General features: G+C 35.0%; 1 protein-coding gene across 1 annotated transcript in view; it reads right to left on the bottom strand.

Annotated features, from left to right (window-relative positions):
- FAF1 (Fas associated factor 1) overlaps positions 1–18036 on the bottom strand; it is a 412428-nt gene that overhangs the window by 307167 nt on the left and 87225 nt on the right. The window contains exon 3 of the mRNA XM_045857312.1: positions 3441–3487. Coding sequence (XP_045713268.1) covers positions 3441–3487 — 47 coding nt within the window. The remainder of the gene's footprint in view (positions 1–3440; positions 3488–18036) is intronic.

Here is an 18036-nt window from a genome sequence, read left to right as displayed (position 1 = left end):
AATGTATTTTAGACCTAACTTCAACTAGAGGAGTATTTTTAGCCTTACTCCATTTTCCTCTACAAACCACACAGATCCTTGGAAGGCAGTGAACAACAGCCAAGTAAACAGGAACTCTTCACTTGTTTACCGCAATTTTTTAAAGTCCATCTCATGGTAAAACCTCCAGGTACAAAAGAATATATACATATAATTTGTTTAAAAGATAAACTTTGTCTTTAGAAAAAAATCAAGTATTTTAAATGGTCATCAGAGAAGACAACAAATAGAAACAAACTGGTCAAAATGGATGTTTGAAACCAAGCCCTGTCTTCACAAGGTTTCCTCAATGAATTAAACAATGGACAAAGAAACATACAGTACATCTATCTAAGTAATAAAATAAATAGGAATTGATAAATGCCACCCAGTTAGTCAATGAGTAAAATTACACTATTAATTCATAAAATTTTGGAAAATACAGGATCTTCTCTTTTAGAAATTATTCGTAATGCACTAGTATTTCTTTCTTACAATAACTATCTCCAAAAATAATCTGTAAAGGGACTCTGGACAATATGTTAAATATATAAAATATTACACCAAAATGCAATAAATATACATGTTACACACTTAATGTTTATGACTGAATGAATGGTTTACATTTGTGACTGGGTTTAGTTACATACTTTAGAAATGTTTTATTAGCAATATACTGTCTTGTGAAATAAACTGTGAAGGGTGAGGCAGTAAATTCGCTTAATTTCCTGACTCCATCAACATCATGCTCTATCATCTGGGTCAAGTCACTTCATGACTTATACTCTCTCCCTATAAAATGAGGGATAATAGTACCTGCCTCTACTTGCTTACAACTAAAATAACTGTTAAAAACAAAGCTGTAAGAGAAAGATGTTATATACATGTATTAAATTTAAACATTTTACCAAAAGTGTGACATGCCTGGCATACTGACCTTGAAGAGGACAGAGTAGTATAAGAAAAAGCATAGCTTTTAAAAGGAAAAAAATCCAGACTTCACTACCCACTACACTTGTGACCTTGAGCAAGTCTGTATAAACTCTCTAACCTTAAATTTCCTCATTTATGATACATGATTTATCTCAAGGTTTGTAATGAGTATTAAAGGAAAATATGTCAGTGAGTTAAGCATTAAAAAAAAGGTTAAGTTTCATTGCCCTTAAATTTTATGGGTACATTAAAAACCATATTTCCACTTTTAAACTCACACAAAAATCTGATTTCAAGAAAAGTTATAAAGACAGGGACTGGGCTCTTCTCCCTCCAAAAATAACTCTTGAAAAAAATTTTTTTGGTAACTTTTCTCTGTTTAAGGATAAACTGACATATTAAGAGTCACTTGTATTTAGAGACTGCATTTAACGTTACTACAAAAGTCAAACATAAAAAACAAAGATCCTTTTAACTACCAACATATACCATTGCTAGCATTGTGTCTTCCCCTTTCAGTGTTCAAGCCTGTGAGAAAGTATAAATAGCCCTCTTTCATTTTCCTCTGGTCAGTAGCCATACAGCAGAATTTTCAGTTATATTAAATCCACAGTGGTTTCAAAGCTGAAGAAGAAATGTTAGTAGGAAGGAAAATAGTTGAAGACTATTACTAGATACAACTGACTTTCTCTATGGACATAATTCATTCCTTTAATTTAACAAGCAAACAAAAACAAAAATCCACTCTGATCAAAGTTAAACCCTAAACAGTATAGTAACCTTAACAGAAATCAATTCAGTACTATAAATGTCTAGTTATAAAATATATTAAACAAAAATGTCATCTGCAACAAGGGAGATGGGATGTTTCCAGGGATGAGGAAATTTCTACAGTTCGTCCATAGCAAATACTATTACATGTAAGATATATCCAGTATGTACTCAGAACCCAGCAGCTGAATCCACAAGGGTTTAGCAAGCAAAAATTTTGGCACAAAATGTAGAATAACATTTACTCAAGAATAAAACTGGAGCCATATTTAGCAGTCTAAAACTTTCTTAACCAAGAAAAAAAAATGATCATGAAGGAGGCTCCTATAATCATCTGGTTTGCTTTCTAGACAAGGGTAGAATTGAATGCCTTTAAGCACAGACTTTGGAAATCAGCTACATTTACTCTGGATGAAATTCTTTCTGACAGTTTTAAAGAAAGGTTGGAGGATAGGTCTGTTTATCATTGCTTTCACCTAAAAACCATCAATCACTAAGGGTGGTACAGGTACCAAATAGAATTTTGCTTCCTTTCTAAATATACAGTTTCCTATGAAGTACAGCACATTTTGCTTTTCCTGGTGAGTTTTTTGATGTTTTTGCAACAGCACTTTTCTTCCTGTCCAAAACAACCTCATTCCTAGTGTGCTGTTTCTGTTTGCCTCATCTGCACTTTTAGCAGATCACGCTTCAGTGACTTAGAAATCCCAGCCACCAAAATTGAAGCCAAAGTTTGAATTGAGAAGGGTGGGGGAGGGAACCAAGCAATTAAACTGCACTTGGAAGGGAGAATGGTTTTACCTCCTATGACTTTACAGTGTGCTCTTTTAATTCAAAACCAAAGTCTGCGATTTTAAGGAGAGAAAAGTTAGGGATTTATTTTTAATTTAAAAAGTTATTTGTAACTATTATAGTTCTCTTTGGCAATTTTACCCTCTGGCAATGACACAAAACCACAAAGACCATTCCACATGTTAATACTGGATTCTTCAGGTAAAATAGTTCAGTGCTCTGGGAAGTTTCATTATTAACAACTTGCTGAAATTATGACAAGTTATCATGTACTTAATTTGGAAACCAAAAGAAAGGTTAAAAAGAACGTAGTAAAGCCTGTATAAGTAGATTATAACCATGCCCTGGGGCTATTGAACCATACATCATTTCTCACACCCATGATTTAAAGGATTAAGATCCTTCCATTTTATAAATTAGAAGATAGCCTTGAAAAGCGTTCTTAAAAATAAAGTAAAACAACCTTTAAAAATAATATCACCCACTGAAATAACATTATATGGTTAAAAGTAAAAACTTTAGCCCTGACTAGTAAGACTCAGTCAGTTGGAAACTGTGCTTCAAACAGAAAGGTCGCCAGTTCGATTCATGCCTGGGTTGTGGGCCTAGTCCCAGGTTGGGGCAAATGCAAGAAGCAATTGATCAATGTTTCTCTCATAAATCTATGTTTCTCTACTCTTTCTCCCTCCCTCCCCCTTTCTCTAAAAGATAAATAAATACAATCTTAAAAAAATAAAGTTGAGATTTTAGGAAAGTAATATAACTAACAAAAAGATCTGAAAGAAGAGTAACTACATTAAAATGAACTTACACAACAGATCAAATGCTCTATCAAAAAGTGAAACAAAATTAACAACTGTCTTTTTTTTTTTTTTTTTTTTGCTTTGCTGAATTCCCATCTTACCTTTAAGCCCCCAATAACATACCTTTGTAGAATGCCATTTTCCTGGGGTATTACACCATTGATAGCTGCCTGCAAAGGGGAAACAGAAAGCTGTTTAAAGAAGCAGAAAATATTCAGGGATGGACTGTAGTGGTTCGGTGAACATTATAAAGACAAATAAATATATTTTGAAAATTCTAAACAAAATACTACATGTTTCCTTAATGATATAAAATATTATCTATTAAATGTTTCTCTGTTTCTCTACTGTAAAGGTATACTTAAGAAAATTTTAAAAACATGTATTTGGCATAATAGTACCCTCAAATTTTTAGTCATAAAAAGCTTAATTTCCACAGTACTCGTTTAAGCAAAATACCCACAAAATCAGTGTTTAAGGATGTCAAAACAAGTAAAACCAGTACCTTTAAGTAATCTTTTTAATATTAGTTTCTCCCTCCGGTTGAGAAGAACAAGATATAAAACCACAAATGAAAAACTCTAATAAGAATTTAAAGATTAGCTCAGAAATTAAATTCACTCTATCTTCTTATTATCATTGTTGTTTTTTAAAAGAACATTTAGAAGAAAAAAACATAGGGGCGAAGTTCTTTGACAAACACAACGCCACACACGATTTTATCAGCTTACAAAAGAAGGCAGGAACATCACTGAGGAAGTTATATAAAACATTCCTAAAATTGGTCTCTAAGCTAACAAGTCACCAATTACTTAGAACACAGCACAAGTGTGACATAATATGGATGTTTCTGAGACTACTTAGCCAGCAGGCTGTTATATCCTAGATTGTGGGCAGTTCACTGCAGGGTAATGGAGATGGCTATCTAGATGAAAATGATATCTATCCAACTTGGTCCTGTTTCTTCCCCTTCCCTATTTATGTCCACATCAAAATGGAAAAAAAAAAAAGCTAACACTTCAATGTTTTATCAGCTGTCTGCAAATCAACTGCCAAAAGGAGTCTATGTAAGTCTATGTATTTTGTGAAACACTAACTTAAATATTTGCCAGAGGTGGGTTAACTTTACAATTTTATACTGTTGAATGGAAATAAAGTAGAGTATAAGATGCTTGCTGTGAACTTTGAGAATTGTTTTGCTCTCCTGGCAAAACACACACACACACACACACACACACACACACACACACACACACACACAGGTTAATAAAGACAGTAGATGCCTCACCCCTGACAACTCTGGAGGCTCAATAAATTCTTTGAGTTAAGCAAAAGCTAAAACCAGTTTTCAAAGTCACAAATTCAATGGAAGCATCTCTGCCTAGTGCCAGGTGAATTATTCCTTTTCTTTGACAGCAATAGTTTCACATACAGTATCTCCTTTGCTTGAAAATAGAAAATGGTAAGAGAATGTTCTATAGTGTTGGAAAAGAAACAAAATATCATAGTCTGGAAAGATTTTGTTCAAAATTTCACTAGGAAATGCCAATGTATAATGGAAAAAACGCTAAGGATTTATAAAGTCCAAAATTTGAATGTAGACTCTCTCATTTATTAATTTGATGACCCTAGTCTATTTTATATTCACTAAACCTCCCTGAGCTTCAGGTTCCTCATCTGTACAATGAGCTAATACTACAACCTCAGCCAAAATGGGCTGACTTTTTTGATTCTCAAGGCATCAAGTTCTTCTATTTCTTAGGGCCTTTGAAGATACCGCATCTGTCCCCAATGCCCTTTCTCCATTCTTTGGCTAAATCTTAAAAATTGTAATGAAGGTTTCTGTTAAATATTTTAAAATTTTTTTCTCTGATCAACCTCCATCTAAGTACATAGAACCCTTTACTTTTCCTTCATAAAACTGCTAATTACTTATGTGGTGATTGTTTTATGTCTGCCTCTCTGTAGACTCCATGATGGAAAAAACAGTATCAGTTTGTTCACCTCTTAATCTCAGTTGCCTAGCCTAGTACCAGCACGTAAAAGATAATGAGTATTTGTTAAATGAATGATGCTAGGAGTTCAAAGAAAAGCTACACAGTCAAGACTTGAGGAAGGCTCAGAGAAAGCTTCCTGGGTAAAACAATGCCTCAATTAAGACTGAAAGATAAGTGTAAAGTAGTACTGGTCTTTGGTAGACAAGTTTTTATTTTTATTGGGTAAATTCCTGAGAGTGGAACTGTGGATTGTATGGTGTTAGTTTAACTACAGAAAACTGTCAAACTGTTTCCAAAGTAGTACCATTTTACAATCCTGCCAGCAATGCATAAGAGTTCCGGTCCTCCAAATCCTATTGTTTGGTGGTGTTAGTCTTTTTAATTTCAGCCATTTTAGTGTTAGAAGTAGATTTCTTTGTGATAAAAAAAAATCCATTTTAACTGTAGAATATGATCAATTTTGATAGATGTATATATATCATCCTTAAATTTCCCTCTAGTCCCTTCCCTATCATTTCCCACCAACCTCAAGTAACCCTTGATATGCCTTCTTTAACTAGAGATAAAATTAGTCTTTTCTAGAGTTTCATTTATATGAAATGAAATCATATGGCATTTCTTATGTATCTGACTGCATTCATTTAACTTACTGTTTTTGAGATGTACCCATGCAGTAGAATGTATCTATAGTCTGTTCCTTTTTTATTGCTGAGTAGTATTCCATTATATCCAGTGGTATACCCAAAACAATAGTTGCCTGTTTTGGGTCACTTGGGTTACTTCCAGTAATTAGGTATTGTAAATACAGCTGCTATGAATATTAGTGTGTAAGTATTTGTTTGGGGTATGTGTTTTCATTTCTTTAGAAAAATACTTTAGATTATAATTGCTAGGTTAAATGTTCACCTTTTACAAAACTACCAAATAGTGTGACTTTGGTCATTAAAACTTGACTACTCTAAGATTCAGTTTACTTATCTATAAAATGGAGGTAATAATACCAATTTGTTTTACAAGTTACAAGATTGTTATAAAGATTAAATGAGATAATACAAAATACAAATGTTAGTCACCATAATTATCCATTGCCATTATATAGTGTTTTTGTTTTAATCTATTTTATTACATGCTGTACACCAGTGGTGCATAAATGTCTGGTGCATGCTAGGTTAGAAATCCAGATATGCTTAAATCCTGCTCCTAATCATTGAAATTCAGGTGGTCTGGAATGGGGCCCAGAAATTCCTGTGCACCACCCTCCCCTCACCCCCAATGACTCAAGTGATTGTGATACACAGCCAGGTTTGGGAACAACTATAGATAGTTTATAGAATAAATTTCAGGGCTCTACATAAAACTTTTTGCTCTGGCATTACATGTAGAAATGTATTATTTCCCCCTAAATTCTTTATTATTTTAGAAGTCTTGAAGGCATAGATCTTTACTTAATGTCTAAAGGCATAGATCTTTCACAAATTCATATTATTAAATATGTTCAAAGTAAGGACTCTTAAGATAGAAAGCTACTGCATCCCAGCTTCGTCATTTACTAGTTGTATAATTTTGAGAAAGTTACTTAATTTCTTTCTGCCTCAGTTCTCTCACCAGTAAAATGAGGTTGTGACAATGGTACTTACTTGTTCACTGGTTTTTTTATGAAACTTGTTTTTTATTTTTTTTTTAATTTTTTTTTAAAGACTTTATTTATTTATTTCTAGAGAGGGAAGGGTGGGAGGGAGAGAGAGAGAAACATCAATGTGCGGTTGCTGGGGGTTATGGCCTGCAACCCAGGAATGTACCCTGGCTGGGAATCGAACCTGGGACACTTTGGTTCCCAGCCCGCGCTCAATCCACTGAGCTACGCCAGCCAGGGCTATGAAACTTGTTAACACAAATAAAACACTTCAGTAATATTTGATACATAGTAAACTATTCAATAAAGGTGAGCTGCTTTTACTCTATTGACAAACTGAAATTTATACTTGTATAAAATCACAAAACATTTTTAATCACCAACTATTGAGAGCAAAGAATGGGAACTATAAAAAACTATAAATGCTTCCAGTCACAACATGTACCTATTGCAGACAACTTATTTCTAGAGATGTTTCATCTCTTTATTATTTAAATAATCTTCTATAATCATCAACATAATTCTATCAGTTATAGATAAGATGATGAAACTAAGTAGAAAAAAGTGAGTAGTTTAACAGTCCTACAACTTACTCTAAAAACTTAACTTTCTTTTTATTAACCCTGCTGTTTATTTTTGCAGTAGAAAAGGATTCCAATTGGCAATCCTAAAACAGCTCCTAACAGCCAAATATCTGATTTTGGTAAGTTCTAATTTGATTTTTGAAGGGAAAGAAAACAGAAAGCAGAACAATTTAAGAAATGTAACTATTCTACAATCTGTTCTTCAACAAATGCAAAAAAATGTTCACCAAATCCTTTCAAATAATTATCATTATTAAAATAGACCAACATACATAATCAAGACTGGTGTAGACCAAAGTAAACAAAACAAAACAAAACAAAATGAGGTAGATCCTGAGACTAATACTACTACCTAAGAGACTCACCTTGTCAAATAAATATCTATGAATGAAAAGACCAAACAACAAACTGGGAGAACCATATAAAAAAACCTCAGTGCTATCCCAACCAGATCCTACCAGCACTTGAAGGACAACGAGTCCAAATTCCTTAGCCCAGTAGCAAAGGTTTCAAGGTTCCTTTCTGGCCTTTTCTCGGATTTCTCCTAGAGGAACTATTTCCAGCAAGTCATTTGACCCAGTGACTTCAGAATACCTTATGCTTTCCTAATTAACAAAATGTTTTATTCCTCTTAAGATCAAAACTGTGGAAAGCCAAGAAAATTTTCCTAAACACATTTAAAAGGTGGTAAGAATGAAATGTATTCAAACCTTAGTTGTAAATTTTAAGAGTAAGTTAATTTCTAATTCAATTTGTAAGCTGAAACCTGAAAAAGACAAAAATGTTTGAAGGTCCGCAGTTTAAGGAGCCTATGGAGGTAGCCATCCTTAAGTGCTCAAGAGAAGACTTTTGGATGGTTCAGCAAAGCGTACAAGATGTATCTACTTTATATTATAAGACGCCACATAAGGAAAGCACTCTACCTTGTTACCTCAAGTACTAAATATAGCTGCCTCCAATTTGAGGTTGATGAACATCTAGAAGCAATTTAATTCTGGAAAGTAGATTGCAATTATCTACGTAAGAACTGTGCTAGACATTGTGGATAACATATGGAGAAGACAGCCCCAACTCTTGGGAAACCAAGAGGAGAATATAATTCAATATTAAGCAGAATACAGAAAGTATCCATCTCAATAAATGGCAACTCCATTCTTCCAGTTGGTCCAGCAAAAAAACCTTGGACTTATCCTTGACTTCCTCTTTCTCTCTCTACTCCTTCCTTCACCTTTCATTAGTAAATTTTGATTGCTAAAATGTTAAAACATGTCCAGAATCTGAACATATTTCACTGCTACCATTCGGGGCCAAGCCTCTATCTTCTCTCTCTTCCATTATTGTAATAGCCTCCTAACTGATTTCCTTGCTTTGCCCTTGCTCACCTTTAGGGTATTCTCATCAGAGTGGCTATAGTGAAGCTATTAAAATATAAGTCAGCCCTGGCTGATGTAGCTCAGTGGTTTGAGCGGGGGCCTGCAAACCACAGGATCACCAGTTTGATTCCCAGGCAGGGCACATGCCTGGGTTGAAGTTCAGGTCCCCAGTAGTGGGGCGCGTAAGGGGCAACCACACATTGATGTTTCTCTCCCTCTCTTTCTCCTTCCCTTCCCTTCTCTCTAAATAAGTAAATAAATAAAATCTTTTTTAAAAATAATAAATTATAAGTCAGATCATGTCAAACCTCTACTCAAAATCTTCCATTGGCTTTACTCTGAGATAAAAAGACAACATCCTTAAGATATTTAATTCCTCCCTCATTACTGAAATCTAATTTCACCCCTTCTTCCTCCTTCCCTGAGCCACACCTGCCTTCTTGATGTTCCTGGAAAATGCCAGGCCTGACTTGCCATTTAAGGTTCACTGTGGTTACTATTTCCCTGCATGAAATGTTCCTGCCCACAGATATCCATATTATAGCCATTAGCCCCATGTGGCTAATGATCACTCGAAGTATGGTCATTGTGTCACCAAGGAAATGAATTATAATTTAATAAATACCAATTATTAATAGTTTTAATTTGAATACTTACATGGGGTTAGTAGCTTCTGTATTGAACAGCACTGTTCTAGACCATGCATTCCTTTACTGCATCTAATAGCTCACTTGTAATATTTTGGTCCATTTTAGATGATGACACTCAATACAGGGGTAAGTTATTTTCCTAAAACTTGCCCAAAGAGGAAAGTTTACCCTGCAGTTGAGTTGTTCCTTATAATTATTTCATTTTTGAAGAATGATAAATTCTTTAGAAAAGACATGGAGCCTAAAGCAACTTCAGGCAATACTAGTTTTAGACACTGAAACAGGTTACTTAATGGAATCAGGTAAAAACAAATGGCAAAGAACTTCAACACACATTTCATAATTATTTGGGGGTATATAAGCTCACAATTGAAACTTTATATACTATGATAAATAAGCCTGTTAAAAAGCACTTGAAAGGTTTTCATTGTAAAGCTCGTGAATAGCAAATGAGTTCTTTGTGACTTGAGATTAAAATTCCCATAAAAGGTACTATACCCAGATTTTAAAGTGCTCTATCTCAAATCACTTCAGCAAAAATTAAGATCATGTGCTCTGGAAAACTGAGAGACTAATTCTAGTAATGAGGAAGACACTAATGTTTAAAATGTATGTGAAGGACTGAATGTAAACTGTAATTGAAAAAAATTTTATTTTTGCATGTAAGAAAAAACCGAAAAATAAATAAAATGCATGTGAGGGGTTTGAATAATGTTTCATAAAATTAAGATAAAAAGCAATATTTCTAAAGTGATATTTTATATTATACGTTAAATATGTACATAACTCAATAAGCTAAGCTTAATGACTATTTCCTCTACAAGCTTAAAAACGTTTATATATTCAAGCTGACCAAAATATTTTTACTATTTTGTCATTGTGAAAATGAGAACCATCTTAAATTTAGGTACAAACAATAAGTCCTTATACATATTTATTTTAAAAATGGCTAGGCTCATTCACTCCAGCCAGTAATCATGAGGCCCAATTCAAGTCCCTCCTCCATCCCTGAGCATTCCCAATCATTCTCAGACTCTCTCAATTTTTACTGCCTAAAGTTATGTGAAGATACTTATTTTATGGACCACTCACTTAGCACATATTACATTTTGCCTTATAGTGTTAATCCTTTATCTCCTAGCTACCCATTTCTTTGTCCTCATTTGGAGTCTACACTCTCATAGGTGACTGATTTTCTAGAAGATAGAAGGAAAGCTGGATCTGGTGCTCTAAATATACTAAAGAAAATTGCCTTCAGTCTATTATACAATAGATCTGCAGGACAATTACCTCAAGTTTAGTGAGTTTGAGCAATTTGCACAAAGTCAGCACTACAAAAATCCAGCTTCTTTCCAATTCCAAATTGTTGATCCTCTGCTGACTGATTACCATCTGATTTGCACACTGGTTAAATATCAGCACTCAGATGTCAAACTGCTAAAGGGGCATAAACCATTAGGTTGATTACATTTTTTCCATTTTTCCTCCTATAAACTAAGCTCCCCTCCTAACTTTATATAACTGAAAGTGATGTGCAACTTACTTTAAGAAACATTCGCTGCTTACCTCCACCTAGATTAAAAACCTCTGTACTTTCACCCTCTCCCCATACACTCACTGCCACCACAGGAGGGGATGGAAGGCAGGAGAGTCAGGTGGAGGAGGAGAGCTAGTAATAGAGGCAACACCGTGTGTATCCAGGGCACATGATTTCATGGCAAATTAATGAGTGTTTGTTTTGGAAATGTCTTGGGTACCAATGGTCAGGCAAGAGCCCAGACATTTCCTCTCAGAAAAAAACGTCAGTATTAACAGAAGATAAGGGATAGTAAATAATTAAGGCCTAAAGTTAGGTATGAATCATTTATCACCCTGCCAAACCAATGAAGGGAAAGGCTCAGGCTGATGAGAATCAAAAGTGTAGTAAATCTAAATCTCTTCTGCTTAATATTATCACAGGACAGAAATAAAAGAAATATATAGATAGAATGCAGTCCCAGAGTTAGAGATATAAATTCAGACAATAAGCCTATCACTGACTGAATGTATCATCCCAATGTGACTTCCCAATATGGAAAATGGAAGGCAATAACAATACTTATTTCCAAGAGCTGTAAAAATTAATTAGAAAAATGAATACAAACTACATAGGACAGGACCTGATGTATGAAAAGCACTCAATATACTTATTTTTTTTATTTGAAACAGGAAAAATGTGCTTTTACATTTGGCTTTGTTGATTTGGGCAAGAAAGTTTCAGATAGTAAGAGCTTTAAATCAGAACTCAGAAGACTTAGGTTCATGCTCTGACTTTCTCAATAACTTGTTCTTTGACCTTGGCCAACTCCTATCTCTCTCTGAACCTTTGTTACCAAATCTGTAAAACTAAGGGGGCTGGGTAAATTATCATGTATTAGATAAGATGTGTATATACAGGAAAAAAGATTTATTTAAGGATTTGGCTCATCTAGTTATAGAGCCCAGGAAAATCTGTAGGGTGGACCAGCAGGCTGGAAACCTAGGGAAGAGCCAATGTTGCAGTTCAAGGACAGAAACTAGGCTAGATGTAAAAGCTCCAAAAAACTCTTTGTAGGTTTTAAAAACTAGCCACAAATTTTTGAACAATCCTCCCATTAAAAATTGGGTTCTTGAATCTAGGTAGGCTTGTGACTGCTTTGACCAATAAAGTGGTGGTACGCTATGTGACTTCTAAAGTTAGAGAGCTTCCACACGGTTTTCTTAAATGTTCACTCTTGGGAAACACCCTTTCAGAGCTTAGCCCTAAGCAACAGGGAAAGCACAGGCACATGGAGAGGCAGTTTAGAAATTAATCAGTTTACTGTCCCAGCTGAGCGCAGCCTTCCAGTCACACCAGCACAGGTTCCAGACATGTGAGCACTGAAGCCATCTTGGAAGTAAATCTTCCAGTCCCAGGTATTCTAACTCCCTACCGTGTGAGTCACCCCTAAGCCATCTGAATCCCCCTAGCTAAGGCTCCAGACATCATGGAACAGACATGCCATTTCCACTATAACCTTTCTGAATTTCTAATCTGTGGAATCTGTGCACATAATAAGCTGTTTGGTTTATGTCACTCAGTTTTGGAGTGGTTTATTACACAGCAACAGGAACTGGAACACTTTTTCATATCTAGGACTCAAAATCAGGTCAGATTCAATTTGGCAAGCATATTACTAGGCACTTTCTGAATGTAGTTTTGTTTAAAATTCATAACCTTATGGAGCAATTATGACTAAATGACAAAGCATTAAATTTAGCCTATTAGTCATGATTGGACAGTACATATTAAAAACAAAGTTCTGAATTAGTTTTTTAGGTCCCATGTCTAATATTATAATGCCATAATATTCTCAGATTCATCTTTAAAATCAGTTTTTATCAAGACTTTCCTTACAGCCATTTTTCATAGGGACTTGTAAGTATCAAGAGAGGTCATTTGGATAAGTATGAGGCTGGGAGAGGAAGAAGAGGTAGAGTACTGAAATGGATCAGCAAACAAGAGAAAAAGAACCTCAAAAAGTAGAGATTTGGACTTAGGGCATCTACAGACTGAATGACAGAATGAACCAATACCCTTCATCTCTAGGGTATTCTTTTTAGCCTTCCAATCAGATACTGAGAGAAGCCCATTGTTGGAGGGTAAGGCAGTGCTCTGAATTAAGCTTCCCCAGTGATTTTTAATACACTAAAGTTTGAGAATGACTAAGCCCAAACTTGATTTTAAGTTTCAGCAAGAATATCTGTATTTTCTCTGACGTTATTTAATGGCTTATTTATGAAGTACATAGTCATCAAGATAAAACAATATCAAGAATCTGAACTTACATGATTTTCACAAATTAATAATCAAGTATTTTTTTGCAAGCTTGAAACTATCACCCTGGGTTGGAATGGGATAGGAGTAGTTTTAAAACATTTTAGAAAAAAAAATCCTAATAATTAAAACTCTGTATATCAACAGATCTAGCCAAACACACTGAGCTGATGAGGCAAATTGTCTTTTCTCAAATAAATAATATAAAATAATCATTTTATATACATAAAATGCAGCAAAATTATGCTGTTCAACATTTGAAAACATACCTGCCCCATAAAATAAGTAGCTGCAATTAACAGTGCTGAATTCATTTGAGTTGTAATAAAAAAGGATTTTTTGATCAGCAAGAATGTAGAGTACAATTCTTTACAGAAATGTAAAATTGCTATAAATGGCTCCATAAAACATTCAAATACACTTGTTCAGGCCCTAAAATATTTCTCTGAAGTTTGCTGGATTACAATCCATACAAAACAGTGAGACAGATAATTTTGCTTCATACACAATTTATCCTTTAACAACACAAAAAAGATGACACTGTGTCTGAACAGATATGCCAACTGATCCACAGATGTTAGTACCACTAGCAAGACATCACACCTAGGCATCCAACCACAGCATGAAAATACAAGTAACATAAACTACAAAATTTGCTACTTGAATAAGCTGACAAAAACAGATGCCATCTCCACTATCTTTAGCAGGCATTAAAAGAGAAAAAAATTATTAGCTTTACCTCTAGTCAGTGTACCTTAAAACAAACAATTCTGTGCCTTCTCAAGTCGCATATCAAAGCAATGGATCACAGAAAATCAAAACCAAGAACTCTATAATATTTGACATTTGATTCAAAATTTTTTGAAACCCTCCTGCCACATTTTGTCTGCTTTGCCACATGTTGCCATATTAACATTGGGCATGATAAGAGACAGAAAGCAAATTACGAGCCTAACAACAGATACTCACTCCATTATCACTGATGCACAAAAGAAGAAAAAAGAGGAGGAATGGCTGAATCACATCCAATCTACTCTCTTACTATCTGTAAATTGGTTTTCTACCCACATCACTAATCTCTTACAGTTGAAGCTGTCTTCACTTCTTTTCATGTTCTTCTTTCATTCTCTATCCTCTCAGATCCTTACTAAGACCCCTATTGGTACCACATACATTTTATAACTACCCCTCTGTGTTCCTATCTGGACAACTCTCTTCCTAGAACAAATGTACAGTTACTTATATATAAGACTGATCTCTAAAAATGAGCACATCACCCTACTGCCCCTGGGGATTGTAAAGTTACTCATTTCCTGCAATAGAGAAAGAAAAAAATTAGCAAATATGAAAACAAGCATTCTCACTGCTCCAATGAAACATGTTTCCTCTAGCCACTGACAGTAAAAATGTCATAACTACCCCAGTGAACTTAGCTATCAGATCCAAATATGAAGACAGCAGAGTGTACTGTTGTACACTGTCACTGTGCAGACATTTAAAAACTATCTTTTTCATATGAAAAGTTTTTTTAATGTTTTAGGCACAAATAAAAGCTTCAGATAATGATAAAACTCTTTACCAGTAAAATATCTGAGAAAAAGAATCTGTTTTAACAAACACCTGTCTTGATCATAACATGAGAGACAATGAAAGACAGTGATGCCTTTGGCCACTTATCAAATAATCCAAGTATGCTAGCATTACTATAATTCAATAGACATGTTTTCTATCCATCCTTTTCCCTTTCTTCTGTTCCCTCTACTCTTCTCTTCCCTCCCTCCCTCCCTTCCACTCAATATTTAATGAATAATTACTCTGTACCAAGAAATGGGTTACAGTGTTGAAAATAAAAGAATAAACCAAAGCTGACAGACACTAAAACTATAAAACTCCTAGAAGAAAAAATAGGGGAAAAGTTTCAAGAGATTGCTTCTGGAAACGATTTCTTGGCCATGAGACCAAAAACACAGGCAGCAAAAGGAAAAATAAAACATATGGGATTACATCAAGCTTCAAAATGTTTGTGCATCAAAAGACACAATCAACAGAGTTAAAAGCAACCTATGGAGTGGAAAAAATATTTGTGAATCAAGTATCTGATAAAGGGTTAATATGCATAATATATAAAGAACACCTACAATTCAAACAACAAAACATCAAATAATTCTGTTTTAAGATTATGCCCTGGCTAGTGTGGCTCCGTGGACTGAGTGCCAGCCTGCAAACCAAAAGGCTGCAGATTCGATTCCCAGTCAGGACACATGCCTGGGTTGCAGGCCAGGTCCCCATTTGGGGGTGTGTGAGAGGCAACCGATCCACGTGTCTCTCACACATTGATGTTTCTCTCTCTCTTTCTCCCTCCCTTCCCTTCTCTCTAAAAATAAATAAATAAATTCTTTTTAAAAATGAGCAAAGGACTTGAATAGGCATTTCTTCAAAGATGATATAAAAATGACCAACAAGCATAGGAAAAGATGTTTAACATCATTAATCATCCAGGAAATATAAATCAAAACCACAATGAGATATACCTCACACATATTGGGATGACTACTATTTAAAGTAAATAAATAAATAAAAACAAAATAAAAAGTGTTGGCAAAAATGTGGAGACACTGGAACTCATACACTGTAAAAGTGAAACTGGTATCTATAGGAAAGAGTAAGGAGTTTCCTCAAGAATTAAAAATACAACTAACATAGGCCCTGGCTGGTGTAGCTCAGTGGATTGAGCTCGGACTTCGAACCAAAGTATCGCAAGTTTGATTCCCAGCCAGGGCACATGCCTGGGTTGCAGGCCACGGCCCCCAGCAACTGCACATTGATGTTTTTCTCTCTTTCTCTCTTTCTCCCTCCCTTCCCTCTCTAAAAAAATAATAAATGAAAAATAAATAAATAAATCTTTAAAAAAAGAAATCATTAAAAATACAACTAACATATGATCTAGTCATTATACTTCTGGGCATATGTGCAAAATAACTAAAAGCAAGGCCTCTGAAAAATAGTTGCACACCCATATTTACAGCAGCATTAGTCACAACAGCCAAGAGGTAAAAACAACCCAAATAACCACTAATGAATAAATGGATAAAAGAAAATGTTGTGTACATACAGTGGAATATTATTCAGCCTTAAAAAGGAAAAAAGTCCTGCCACAGCCTACAACATAAATAAACCTGAAGGACATCGTGCTAAGTGAAATAAGCTACTTACAAAATAAATAAATAAAAGTATAATTCCACTTATATAAGGCATCTAAAGTAGTCAAATTCATAGAAACAGAAAGTACAATGGTGGTTACCAGTGGTTAGGGGGAGGGAGAATCTTTAATCAGTATAAAGTTTCTGTTTTGAAAGATGAGTAAGTTCTGGAGATGAGTAAGTTCTGTTTCACAACAATGTAAATTCATTTTAACACTATTAAACTGTATACTTATAAATGGTTATAACTATAAATTTATGACATTTTTTAAAGATTTTATTTACTTTATTTTTTAGAGAGAGGAAGGGAGAGGGAGAGAAACATCGATGTGTGGTTGCCTCTCGCACAGCCCTCAATGGGGACCCGGCCAGGAACTCAGGCATGTGCCCTAGACTGGGAATCGAACCAGTGACCCTTTGATTCGCAGGCCGGCACTCAACCACTAAACCAGAACAGCCAGGGCTATGACATGTTTTTCACCACAATAAAAAACGCATTAAAAAAAAGATTCCTGCAAAGAAAGAAAGAAAAGGGAGGGAAGGAGGATTAAAATAAATATATTCTTTGAGAGCTGTTCCCTCTCTGAAGAGCCTATAATATATAACAAACTTTAAAAATGCATACAGATTCTTATGTTGGTTAATTAATAGTACACATTTTTTAGTAGTAGGTTCTTGTCAAAAGGAGATGAAAACAACAGACAGATCTATAGAGAGATTTCAACAAGGAAAACTACTTTTAAGAGTGTTGGAAAAAAGACTAAAAAGGTTGAAAACATTATGTTAAGTGAAAAAAGCCAGACAGAGAGGGTTATATTTTGTATAATTCCTTTTATATGATATATCTACAACAGACAAATTCATAGAGACAGAGCGCAGATTAAAGGTTACCAGAGGATGAATGAGAGAGAGAAGAGAGAATGGGGAGGGATCACTTACTTAATGGGTACCGGATATGTTAATGAGGTAATGAAAAGGTTTTGAAACTAGAGAGAGCTGGTGGTTGCACAACACTAGGAATACACTAAAGATCACTAAATTGTACACTTTTAAGTGGTTAATCATGTAATGTGACTTTCACTTCAGTTTTTTTTTAAAAATGGTTTATGTGAAGCAACCCAGCAATAAGCAACAACAGAAGTCCCTACCACCCCAACAGGAGTGGAGACACCAAGGAACAAAGTATATTAACAAAACCCAAGGCTACCCAGTAGCAGTGGGAACCATGGAGGAGAGGCTGCCCAACAGGTGATGGGAGGAGCTGGAGGAGCTGAAGAGACTCAAGAGATGGAATCACTGCAGGAGGCTCCACAGAAACAGGGAGAGGAAGTAGGGGGCAGGAAGGGGAGAGCTTAGTTTATCACTCTCCAATCTCTTGACACTGCCTGTAATTGGATGATAGCTGAAAACCAGATGACAAGAGAGCCTGGGGAAGGTAGCTTATGTT

This window comes from Phyllostomus hastatus, unplaced genomic scaffold, assembly GCF_019186645.2.
Source record: "Phyllostomus hastatus isolate PE091 unplaced genomic scaffold, TTU_PhHast_1.1 phas_contig_147, whole genome shotgun sequence".
In the NCBI taxonomy this organism is placed as follows: Eukaryota; Metazoa; Chordata; class Mammalia; order Chiroptera; family Phyllostomidae; genus Phyllostomus; species Phyllostomus hastatus.
The sequence above is the reverse complement of the archived record's forward strand: the minus strand, read 5'-3'. Positions and strand labels throughout refer to the sequence as shown.